Source organism: Tasmannia lanceolata, unplaced genomic scaffold (assembly GCF_043159265.1).
Source record: "Tasmannia lanceolata isolate RefF3 unplaced genomic scaffold, GAP_Taslan_0.1 ptg000012l, whole genome shotgun sequence".
Classification (NCBI taxonomy): domain Eukaryota; kingdom Viridiplantae; phylum Streptophyta; class Magnoliopsida; order Canellales; family Winteraceae; genus Tasmannia; species Tasmannia lanceolata.
The window spans coordinates 25,738,220-25,751,713 of record NW_027518689.1 but is presented as its reverse complement, the minus strand read 5'-3'; the positions used below and the strand labels follow the sequence as shown (position 1 = coordinate 25,751,713).

Below are 13,494 nucleotides of genomic sequence, written 5' to 3'. Positions count from 1 at the left end.
ATGAAACAATGCGCAGTGGATCACTCAGTCTTGAGTTATCATTCTTCAGCCGGGTGTATTTTGTCGATAGTTTATGTGGATGACATAATCATCACAGGGAGCAATTCACAAGGTATACAACGTTTGAAAACCTTCTTGCAAAAGGAATTCTCTACTAAGGATTTGGGTCAGCTCAGGTATTTCTTGGGGATAGAGGTTGCTCGTTCTTCTAGAGGCTTGTTCCTATCACAGAGAAAGTATGTCTTGGACTTGCTAAAAGAAATAGGCAATCTTGGAGTTAAACCAGCTTCTGCACCCATGGATCCTAATGTGAAACTCGTTCTTGAAGGAGGGTTGTTGGAGGATCCTGGCAAGTATCGCAGGCTTGTCGGTAAACTTATATATCTCACGGTTACTCAGCCAGATATTTTATATGCTGTTGGAGTTGTCAGTCAGTATATGAGCTCTCCACGTACTTCTCACTGGGCTGCGGTGACACAGATTCTCAAGTATTTGAAAGGGGCTCCAGGGAAGGGATTGATGTTCAAAAGACATGGCCATATGAAAGTTGAAGGCTTCTCTGATGCAGATTGGGTTGGATCCCCAGCAGATAGACGGTCCACCACTGGGTATTGTACATTTGTAGGTGGCAATCTTGTTTCATGGAAGAGTAAAAAGCAGGATGTTATAGCTAAGTCCAGTGCAGAGGCTGAATACAGGGCAATGGCACAGACAAGCACAGAACTTATTTGGCTATGTTCACTTCTTTCTGAAATTGGCTTCATTTCATCTTCTCCTTCGCAGCTTTACTGCGACAACAAAGCTGCAATATACATTGCCAACAATCCAGTCTTACATGAGCGCACCAAGCATATTGAAGTGGATTATCATTTTATCCGTCAAAGAATCCAGAAAAGAGAGATTTGCACTGTGTTTACTCGATCAGGGGACCAATTAGCTGATAGGTTTACAAAGTCCTTAAATAAGTCAAAATTGAGTGATATATATAACAAGCTAGGAATGTATGATATCTACATTCCAGCTTGAGAGGGAGTGTTGGAATATGTAACTTGCTTAAGGGCATTTAGGACTTTGTACATTCCTTTATGTTTTAGTATAAAGATATGAGTCAGGGGGAGATAACCCTAACCCATTTATTTTCTCTGTCTAAACTTTTGGCTAACAGTATTGACACGTGACACCCATTTCCGTGTCCACAAATCATATGTTTATAGGCTTAGAAAAGTACGGCAAACCGCAGACCAGTGACTCCCCCATCAATATATCACCCCAAAACCAAATACCTTTCCCATCATCTACCGTTTCTGACAAAAATTAGCTCTAGAGAAACAAATGGACTGTCTTGTACCCAAGCGTCTACCATTAGGTAGGCCAAATCTATTGCTCACTGAATTCCACCAGGACAATCCAAATGGCTATTGTAGATAACAAACCAACTGTGCTTGCTATTGGTTACAGCAATATCAAGATCAAGAAAATAGTAAAATAAAGGACAGCATACTGAAATTGCATGACAAAGTGATACCTGCATGAGAAAATCATAGAAACAACAGCATCAACGTCCAAAGGAGTCCAACTTGTTCTTAACATTTGCGAATACATGGAACCCATCTTTAGCAATTTTTCCATTTTAAGAAGTAAAAATTGAATAAATGATCATGCAAAGAAATGTTGCATAGTTTTATGAGTTGGTCTGTTTAAGAAGTGGAATATAACAGCCAGTCAGCTGGATCTTTTTTTATTGTACAAGTTTATCCTTGTACCAAAGGATTGAAAACAATGATAGATTAGTCAGAGTTGACAGAGAAGTTGTATTAGGTTCATTATACCCAGTCAAAGGTACCAATCTGCAACAATTTGAAGCACAGTTCTGACTTCGAAGATGATCTACTGTCATTATAGATCACGGTGCTTTGTATCTTCAGGCGAGAGAATTTGTCGATCACTTGTTCACTCACTACATAGTAGACAATATGCTCTGAGAGAACTCTAAGTCTCTTTGGGATTTATTGCGTGCTCCCTAATCACTTTGCGGATTTATTTGAAGCATGGAGTTTCTCTACGTGACCTGACAGAGGAAGGACTTTGTGGATCTTGACCTTTTTGGCTATTATTTGGGCTATTTGGATGGAAAGACATAGATGCATTATTTTTAAGGGCAGAATCTATGATTTGTGGACACGGACACGGGTGTTGGACACAACGACCTCCCAAAATGTAGAAACGGGGATACGGGTACCAACGGGGACACGACGAATAGAAGGGAGAACATGACTATATTTACACAGATAATAACAAGCTGATTTTATGCAATTATTAAAACATGGTAGAGCCAAAACGCAAAAAAATAAGAATAATAGGTCTGGTAGCTGTCATTGTTCAATGTATAATAGGTCTATATCCCTTTATATCTAAAACAAGTAAAATAAGTCTGTAAAAAAATCAACACATAGGTCACTCAAACATATACCAACAACTTTCCTTTGGTTAGATTTTTAATAGTTATGATTGATTTCAAGTGCACTATTGTGTTTTTATCCCTTTTTCCCTTGCTTTGAGTGTGCTTAACAATATGAAAAATTGCTTTTACAACAGTCTTGATGTTGACAACTTGCCTTGATGTTGATAACTTCAAACATGCACATGTAGTTGCAGTATATAAAGGCTGTCAAGAAGTTTATAGTGCAGCAAATAAAGTCGTCTGAACAGTCCTTACAGTTATTACAAACAATGCAAAAGCAAAGCTTGAAAGTAAATAAAATGTTATAAATAAAAGCTCCGACCAATCCGTAGCTCACACATGACCAATCACCTCCGTCTGTCTTTGATGTTGACACATGCAAACTACAGGTGTAATAACCTAAAAATAAAGATACGATATGTAAAATACATGCATGTTCTTTTTTGTGTAACAGAATAGGATACCTTTCTTTTTGTGCTTAACAGCATAGGATACAGTGCGTAACACAGTAGAAAACCAATGGACATGTTGAACCCTGTGTCGATACATGTCCGTGTTGACATGGGTCAAAGGTAAAAATTGCCATGTCCACGAATCAAAGTTATATACTAATGGACCGTAGAGATGGAAGTGTTATGAACTGTTAATATAGAGAGGGAGGAAGGGTGGTTTGGGTTTTGATTGTTAAATGAAACTTCAAACACCGATAGTTACCGTGCCTTTGCTAGGTTGTTTGAAAGCATCTCTGTATCACCCCCATGAACCTGATAGTGGAATTTAGATAATGATAATCAAGGTCAGTTCTCAGGTTGGATCCTTCTTTGGCTCTCTTAGTTGGCGGGCTGGCTTCACCGTGTAACTGCATTTGACGAGCACATTTTGTTGAATGGCAATGGAAGGAAAGCTCACTAATTGTGAAATGTTATTGAAAAGTGTGTGTTTTATGGTTTATGGCTACTGTTGAAAGATCTTTGCATAGGAGACTTCCTTAAAAGGTATATAGAACTGTAATATTTTAGTTGCTGACTGTTTGATGGTTTGTGAGTGTATGCTATTATGACTGTGCCATACTTAAGGTGTCACCTAGATCTAGAGCTTTCTTATCTTTAATACACTTTCAGAACTATCATGTAAAAAAAAGTAAGAAAAAGGATTTACCTGAAACAATATCAACTTTACCAATAAACCAATGGTCAGATTGGTGTATAACACTTTGCACTTTGCAGGACTTGTGGTGCCAGATGTTCCTCTGGAGGAGACTGAAAGTCTGAGAAAAGAGGCTGTTAAGAATGATATTGAGTTGGTAAGTCCCTCCCATTTGTCTTTTCTCTTATCCCTGCTCTTCTTTTCGAATCTAGCCCGATAGTTTGGCTTGCAACTAAGTAAAGAGTTTGAATATAATAGGACTAACTGTAAGGTTTCATAGTTTTTGATTTACTAATTGTGTAAGTACTTGCTTCGATGCTTAAAAGTTAAAACTGATAAGGAGGAGTCACTGTGATGCGATAGAATAAATTCTTACCATTGATTTCTGTTATCAGAGCTAGACTTGTTGCATTTGAAAAACAAGTTAAGGAAATTGCACCAAAGCATAAATCAAGAAAATATATCATCCATGCTCAACTTGGAGACAACCCCAATTGAAAGTTAAGGAAATTGCCTTGATAGGTGCACAGTAATTGCTATGGCTCGTCTTCATTTTATCTTTCAAAAAAAAAAATTGATATGGCTCGTCATTAATAACTACTTAGAATTAGAAATCCAAAAATAAAATAAAAATAAATAAGACCTTTCTCTTATTTTAAATATAAAAACAATTTCAGGAAATCGCACCAAAGCATTAATGTGAGTCAAACTAAACAAAAGTAACCTATAAGCTCCTCCTCAAGCTGGAGCATAGATATCATCCATGCCCAACTTGGAACAGATACGTCGAAGCTGACAATGAGAAAGTGCCTTTGTGAATATGTCTACCTACTGATATTCGGACCTCAAACGTGGAGTGTATATCAATTTGTTGGTGACTTTTTCACGGAGGATGACTACCTATTTGATTGTGCTTACTTTCTTCATGAAACACTGGATTACTAGCAATGGAAGTAGTCACTTGATTATTACAAAACATTTTCATTCGCCTGCCAAACTAAAATCCCAACTCTTCCATAATTTTTTTCAGGCCACATCAACTTAAACGTTGTGAGAGCTATTGCACGATACTTTGCCTTTGCACTAGATGTTGCAACCACATTTTGATTCTTGTTGTGCCAAGTAACTAGATTAGGTCCTACAAAAGGTACAATATCCCATTGTACATTTGTCTGAAGGCAATCCTGCTCAATCTGCATCTGAAAAAATTCACTCAATCTACTATCAAGGCAAGCTAATGGAAATGGAATGTTCCATGATATTTTGTTGGCCATTTGATTGGTTCCCCCCGCAAATCTCATGACTCATGTCCTTTATCATGGGCAAAACTGCGAAAAATAGTATTCACAATGGAAAGGAAAAAAAAAAGAAATAGGGTAAATGACACCAATTTATTGGCAAAATTGTTATGAAATAATAGCTATATTATTATTGAACTACCTTTGTCATCCATTTTGTTTTTGTACCTTTGAAGCCATCTCTTTCCTTTGAATCATTTCATTGGCTTTTGTAATTTGTAAGCTTGTTGCGAGTTTTACAAGCTGATGCAGGAGCGGTTATATTACCTATGAAGAGCTAGTCTTCTTTCTCTATTTCTTTTAATAAAAGAGGTTTTCTTTTATTTTCGTAAGGGGTTTGGGTGCCCTTTTCATGTTTGTTGTGGTTTTATTTTGAGTTTGCTTTTAGTCCATGGGGTTTTCTTTTCAAATTCATTTTTTGGGGTTTTAGTGACTCAAAAGGGTGGGGACTATCCACTCAGCAAATTACAACTTAAATGACCATTTAATAACCTTTAGACTATCATTTAAGTTAGTTTTAATGTTTGTCACTTAAGAAGGGGTTTGTAGGGCTGAGTAGATTATTCTCAATGGTTTATATTGCTTTTAGATTTTTTAGACCATTACAAGGATGCGAGAGTGAGAGTGAGAGTGAGAGTGAGAGTGAGAGTGAGAGTGAGAGTGGGGGAGGGGAGGGGAGGGGGTTGGCTTAGTGAAGGTTTATTGTAACTCAAGTGATTACTTCAGCTTTTAGAATGGAAGAAGAATGGTTTTCTCCCTCAAGTGGTTGTACGAAACGAAACCAGCACCACCTTGGTGCATTTCATTCTTTTTAAAAAAAAACTACCATTAACTCCAAAAGCTTAAGCTGTTGGAGAGGGCGTTATTTAATCTTCTATACTTTAACAATCCCCCTCAAGTATGGCCCCTCTTTCTTTGGGTTGGCCTACACGTGGCACATGTGGCCCCACTTTTTGGGTTTACCATTGCATGTGGATTTTTTACATCAAGGAGGTTTGAAACTAGGCATTTGCTCTGATACCATGTGAAACTGCTAGTAACTCCAAAAGCTTAAGCTGTTGGATAAGGCCGTTATTCTTTTATACTTCAGAAAATGACCTTGGTGCATTTCATTCTCAACTCTCTACTCTATTTTCTCCTTTTTTTTTCATGCAATGAGGCAATCCAAGGTAAAGACATGGGTAGAAAGTTACCGAAACAAGTGTGCCAATATCAGATGCCATTTTGTATGCATCATTATAATCTTTATCTGCCACGTGTAGAGCTGCTCATAGAGTCACATGAGGATAGTTCTGACTTCTGAGTTATATGTAACCCTCGAGGTCAATAGGGATGCCCAACATAGAATCATCCACCTCTATTAAAGGGGGAAGTCATTTACGGTTTTAATCTCAGCGTAGGCCTGCAAATGCATTTGCAAATTCCTTTGTAAAACACACAATTGTTTTCAAAAAACATTTTGATAAACCCTTTATCAAATCAGGGAAGGGGGGTTGGGTTGGTGAAGGGTTATTGTAACTCAAGTGATTACTTTAGATTTTAGAATTGAAGAAGATTTGTGGTTGTACGAAACGAGCACCACCTTGGTGCATTTCATTCTCAACTCTCAACCCTCTTTTCTCCTTTTTTTTCCTGCAATAAAGCAATCCAAGGTAAAGAGATGGGTAGAAAGTTACCGAATCAAGTGTGTCAATATCAGATGCCATTTGTATGCGTAGGTGCGGGAATTTTAACTATGAGGATTGTTGAGAAGGGAGGAGATGAGAATGAGAGAAAGAAAGAGTGAGTTGGAGATGAGCTCCACTCCCCTCACTTATGTATTTATATAAAAGAGACATAGAGTACAAAGACCACAGTGTCCTTAGGCACACCTACACTTCTAACACTCCCCCCTGAGCTGGAATGTAGATATCATACATTCCTAGGTTGTTACAACTATCGTTTAGCTAAGTTTTGCTTAAGGGCTTGGTAAATACATCAGCTAGCCGATCCACTGATCTAGTGAAAGTAGTTCATCTCTCTTGTTTTTTGGATTCTTTGACGTATGAAATGACATTCCATCCTATGTGCTTGGATCTCTCATGAAAAACCGGTTTGGTAGCAATGTGATTGTTGCAATAAAGCTGAGCTGGTGATGAGCAAGAGAAGCCAATCTCAGATAGGAGGGATTGCAACCGGATAAGTTCTCCATATGCACGTGACATGGCATGATATTCTGCTTCTGCTTTCTACTTGGCTACCATGTCTTGTTTCTTACTTCTCCACGACACTAAGTTACCTCCAACAAAGGTACAATACTCAGTGGTAGACCTCCTATCTGCTGGTGACCCTACTCAGTCTGCATCACAAAATTCGTCCATCTTTTCATGCCATGCTTCTTGAATAGTAGGCCTTTTCCAGTGCGATTTTCAAGCAACGAAGAATCTGAATTACGACTGCCCAGTGGGAGGCACGCGGTGCGCTCATGAACTGGCTAACTAACCCCCACTGCATATGAGATATCTGGCTAACTAACCCCTGAGGATGTAAAATGGAGAAGGGAGATTTACCATCTAAAACCGAATGTGGGAGCTGATTAGCCAGGAAACAGGCTGTAAGGATGACATCGCTCCAATAAGGTTTAGAAACCTGCATTTGAAAGAGAAGAGTGCGGGCCATATCGAGAAAGTAACGGAGTTGCCTCTTAGCTACACCATTCTGCTCAGAGGTGGAAGCGCAAGAGGACTGATGAATAATGCCATGGGTGGATAAGAAATTGCTAAAGGTAGCAGAGAGGTACTCCCTAATGTTATCAGTGCGCAAACATTTAATAGAACAATCATATTGGGTAGTGATCTCAGCATAGAATGTGCGAAAGCATGAAAGACCTCAGAGCGGTCTTTAAGTAAAAACAACCAAGTCTTACAAGAGAAATCATCCATAAAAATGATAAAATATTTATATTCAGAATGAGACATAGTCCTCGAGGGACCCCATACATCAGAGTGCACTAAATCAAAAGGACGCGAGACCCTAGTAACAACTCTCGAGAGGGGAAAGACATGATGGTATTTCCCTAGTTCACATGACTCGCAGTGAAAGGACTGAATAGGAGAAGAAATTTCCCTAGTTCATAGGACTCGCAGTGAAAAGACTGAATAGGAGAAGAAATTTCCCTAGTTCATAGGACTCGCAGTGAAAGGACTGAATAGGAGAAGAAATAACAGGTGATTGTAACAGCTTCTGGATAGATGGGTGGTCGAGACTGCAATGCCACAAATACGGATCGACTGAGCTATGCGTATCGCAGTCGAGGCGAAAGAGTCCATCCACCTCACGACCCGAACCAATTATCCGCCCAGTCGAGAGATCCTGAAATACACAATAAGAGGGAAAAAATGAGACCGAGCAGTTAAGATTTTTAGTGATCTGGGTAACAGAAATCAAATTGAAAGGAGACTTAGGGACACAAAACAGAGGACAGAGTAAAGCCAGAATGTGGAGAAGTAACACCAATACCCGATATGGGTGAGGTAGTCCTATCATCAAGAGTGATAGAATGGGACGCAGAATGAAAAGGCTTAAATGAACTAAGGGAAGAGGAAATACCCGTGATATGTTTCGACACCCCAGAATCAATGATCCAGGAGCTGGAGGTAGTAAGAAGAGAGGCAGATGAACTACCTGGCTGTGCAAAACCTGCAGTAGGCGGTCGACTGCTCAAATGTAGGCATTGAAACTTCCAATAGTCAGCCTTAGAGAGGAGGAAGGTATCGTCAGGTGTCACTACTAGGCTAGCAGTAGAGGATGTGGATGCATAATGAAGGCTGGCGGTAGTGACCCGGAGCTCGGGATTTAAGGCATAACCAGTATCAACATGATGTCCCTCCCGCTGATAGTGAGTGCAATAAGGACGACCACGCCCACCGGTACCACGGTCGTCGGCAAAATCACTGCCACCAACACGGCCAAAGGAACCACCGCCATTACCAGAACGATCACAACTATCATATGCCGCAACTGCAGAGCCATCAATAGATACAGCAGTGGAGCAGCTACCCTGGAAGCACTGCTGGGTATGGGAATAAACTTCCGTGAGAGATGAGATAGAACCAAAGCCAAGATCTGCTGTTGAAGAGGCAGAAAGTCAGGGCCAAAGGTCTCAAGGAAATGAACAACACAGAGTTGGTCCTGTTGTCGGACGAGGACAGTCTGATCAGCAGTGAGGGGCATAAAGACATCGAGCTGCTGGCATAGAGAAACGAAGTGATTGTGTTGGGCAGCTAGAGGTGTATCGCCGCGTTGGAGGCACATCCACTCTGAGTATGTGGCACAAATGCGAGTAAGGTTATCAACCCTAGAATAGAGGATAGTTGTGTGGTCCCAGATGTCCTTAGAAATCCTCATGCACATCATCGTGCGAGCCACATGAGGGGCCATGCTTTGCCGAAGGAGGGAGCGGACCAAGGCATCATTCTGCCGCCAACAGTCATAAGAGGGATCCGTGGAGGAGGAGGGGGGGGGGGGGAGGGGGTTCACACTCAATGAGTGCTACCTTACCTTGAGCCAGGAGGTAGGTCTCAACCGCCATATGCCAAGTGAGATAATTGGACCCATCGAGGAGGCGAGGGGTTGGGAGAGCGAGAGAGAAGAAGGGGGGGGGGGGGGGGGGTGGTGGGGTTGGGAGGGGTTGCTGGGTGCCTTACGACGAGGAGGAGTGGGGCTGGTTAGGGAGTATGGTGAGAGGGTTGGGGGCTTGAGGTCTCATGGTGAGAGGCGGTGGGATTGGTGAGGTAGTATGGCCAGAGGGAGGGGGCTCGAAGTTGAGGGAGAGGGCTGTGGGGTCTTACGGTCGAGGCTAGGAGGTCGTGGGGAGCGTAGGGTCAGGGCGAGAGTGGAGAGGAAGAGGGAGGTGGTGGTGAGAAGTGGCGATGGCTAGGGGTTGAAGGATTGAGGAGGGAAGAGAGTGGAAGGAGAAGCAATGGTGGTCCCTAGGGGGGCCAAAACCCTAGGGCTCTGATACCATGTTGAGAAGGGAGGATATGAGAATGAGAGAAAGAAAGAGTGAGTTGGAGATGAGCTCCCCCTCACTTATGTTTTGATATAAAAGAGAAATAGAGTACAAAGATCATAGTTCCCTTAGGCACACCTACACTTCTAACAAGGATAACACTTTTTTGTAAACAATTCATAAGAGCAAATTAAAGATATCAGTGTCACAAAAGGACTCATTAACTCTTATTTAGGGCTTAAGCAACCTCAGTTAGTTAGTCCTTACCATAGTTAGCAAAACTCCATTTTAAACGGCATTTGTTTTATTGGTGTGCCGTTTAAAACTTTTACAACGAATAAAACTCCGTTTTTTTTAGACAAACGTTTTAAACACGTTTATTATGCGTTTTTAACGTTTTAAACACGTTTTTTTGGCCAACTTTCCAATTTTACCCCCACCATATTTTGTAAATGACGACATTCTAAACTCATTTTCTTGTTTTTCCGTTTTTTTACTACGTTTTTTTTAACTACTACCATATTAAACTCGAATTTTTGCCATCCCGTGTTTTTGCCAAATCACGTTTTGCTAACTATGGTCCTTACTAAGGAACAAATTATGCCATTTATTGGTCTCCCATGAAGAACATAAATGCATAATTAACATATTTTACTTGTAAAATGGATCCCCTAGGGGTTTAAGCAATTGAGAATGTCACTGCTCACCTCACCAACTGCTATGTGATATGGTCATCCGTCCATAATAATAATAAAGGTTACTTTTAGCACTATAATTCTTCATCAAGAATCTGAGGCTGTCACCTCTACGATTCTGCCATATAGTCTGGTATAACATAAATAATTTATCTGGTGAATTCTCTAGTTGAAGCTTGCAGATTTTTATGAGTTATTTTTTTTATCACTGTTACATACTCTTGTATGAGTGGAATGTGAGGTGATTTATTTTATTTAGTGTTCTCCAATTTGTTTTTGAGTACCACTTGTCATCTTAATGTTTTTGCCATGGAAGGTGCTGCTCACGACACCCACTACTCCAAGAAATCGAATGAAAGCAATTGTTGAAGCTTCAGAAGGATTTGTATACCTTGTAAGTTCCTTAATAAAATGAACTATCATGTTCTTTCTTTGATTGGGCTGTCAATTTCAGTGTTCTAGATGATCTATTTCTGGAGTTAAGATTATTCTAAATGAATCGTAGTTGTGGGGGTATACGTCAATAGCTTTATTTGTTCATTTTTGGTATTTGATTATTATTGATTTCATATTTAAATTCCTTCTGGATTTGATTAGCAAGATGTTTTGATCTTTCTCCCAGTATTTGCAATTCCACTGCTTAATATTATTTGCACTGTTACACGGATTCTTCTAACTGGGCAAAGAATCCGTGTCGGACACGTCTTCAATTCCAATACTTCTAGATACTCTGAGACAATTCTGAATCTCTTTTATCTGTTGTTTCTGAATATTAATACCACAACGTGACAATTACCACAATTTTTTTAGTTTTACCCATTATAATATTAAGTTTCTTAAATGAAAATAAAATATTATATCTACTTAACCTATTAAAATATTCAACATATTACTTGTTATAATCATACTATTATGTAAAAAAATAAAATTTGAGAATTGATTAAAATATTTTGGCGAATCTACGAATCATTCTTTTAGAGGTTTGCCGAATCCGACACTCGATACCCGTGTCTGATTCTGACACTCGTATCTGTACTCATGCAACATAGATTATTTGCCATGATATGGTCAAAACAGTCTTTCAAGGTACATTTCAAAGGAGCAATGCTCCTTTCTATATTTTGTTTTAATCTTCTTGTTATGGTAAGCTCTTCTGTATCGTGGAGCATCATTTCATATTCTCCCTTTCCATGAAATTGCTGCCTGTTTAAACCAAACATCAGAGCAGTGGACATGGTCAACCACTCCACAAGTTCATAATATTTTCACGCTGAAGTCTATAAATATAAATCTCAAACTCTTGATTGTTTTGGCACCAAGTTCTTAGAATGGGTAGCTTTTTAATAATGGTTTGTGACTTCCATCTATCAAAATGAGTTAACAGAGAAATAATCAAAAGTTTGTTTTTTAATGGTAAATCATCAAAAGTTTGTAGAGAGGGCACATACTCTCTTTTTTAGAACAATGAGGCACAAACCCTTAAAAACATACAACAGGTTATGCCCGAATTGTAGTTGTCGGAAATGCTTAGAGGGTTGGAAAAGAAAAACGAAACCCGAAATAAGAATTTGGGGAAATAATGTAGAATAATTCTACTATGGATGCTGTGATATGGATTTATGATGATAATATTTCCACACCAGGCCTGCCGCTGCCACGACCCGGCTCAGCTCAGCCCGTGTGCACCAAAAGCTCTCCTTTCTTAAAGATCCCAACCTTAAGAAATGAACAACCACTTACGTATATTGAAAAACTTTAGCTCCCAACTTTTTTGTGACTAAAATTTTGAAGAAGCTTTTAAAGTTCAGGAAATGGACAAAGAAAGAAAGGGCAAAATTGAAAAAAAATACTTTCCCACCAAATTTTTTGAAATGTCCATTTAAGGATTTTAAAGTTAACTGCTATCACAATGGTCAAACCATATTAGCTGCAATAGAGATTTCCACACTAACTGAATTAAGTTTAGAAACCTGGGCAAATCTCTCACTCTAGTCAATGGCAAAGGATTGTGCGTACAATTTAGCTACCCTTATGAAAGAGATTTTAAGTAAATTGGGCATAATAGATATTTGTGCACCAACTTCAGGGGGAGTGTTAGTAAGTTTAGGCCTCATATTATTTATGTAGTGTAACTGTTCAAATGTGTTGCCTTTCAAAAAAAAAAAAAAACTGTTTGTGTTTAACTTTCGTTTATTTACTTTAGTTGATAGAGCCCATCAGTAATGGCATGTAATGCCAGTAGTCTCTCTCTCTCTCTCTCTCTCTATATATATATATATATATATATATATATATTTAGAGAGAGAAAGAGATATTAATATATATACATATAATTGAGATGGGACGTGGGGTTGAACTATTCACTCCAGAGCTTCCTTTTCCTCCCTCTTTTTTTCTTTTCTCGTTCTTCTTCTCTCACAAACCCCATATCTAGGATCCCTACTGGGGACTTATGCAACATTATATAACGGGCTTCAAAGACTTTTCTGGATCATGGTGACTAGCGGATTCTATTTTGGAAGTTTTGGATTTGTGGAGCCATAGACCAAGATCGGTAAATGGTAAGTCAATGGGACCTGCTTGTGGAATGCATCGAAAGGAAGCTTGCCTCGTGGAAAAAGAAGTATTTATCTTTTGGGGGAAGAATTATCCTAATCAAGGCTGCCATGTCTAATATGCCTGTCTATTTCATGTCTATGTACAAAGTCCCGGTAACAGTGGCTCAACGGATTGAAAAAATTCAAAGGGATTTTCTTTGGGAAGGGAAGGAGAACGGTAAAAGACTAAAACATCTATTGTAATAGGGCAAAGTGTGCAAATCTAAAAGGAAAGGTGGGCTTGGGATCAGAAGAATTAGACTGCGCAACAAATCTCTGATGGGTAAGTGATTGTGGCGTATTGGGG

General features: G+C 39.4%; 1 protein-coding gene across 1 annotated transcript in view; it reads left to right on the top strand.

Annotated features, from left to right (window-relative positions):
- LOC143887135 (tryptophan synthase alpha chain-like) overlaps positions 1-13,494 on the top strand; it is a 69,255-nt gene that overhangs the window by 29,317 nt on the left and 26,444 nt on the right. Inside the window, exons 5-6 of the mRNA XM_077391240.1 lie at positions 3,688-3,764; positions 10,907-10,984. Of these exons, the coding sequence (XP_077247355.1) occupies positions 3,688-3,764; positions 10,907-10,984 (155 nt within the window). The remainder of the gene's footprint in view (positions 1-3,687; positions 3,765-10,906; positions 10,985-13,494) is intronic.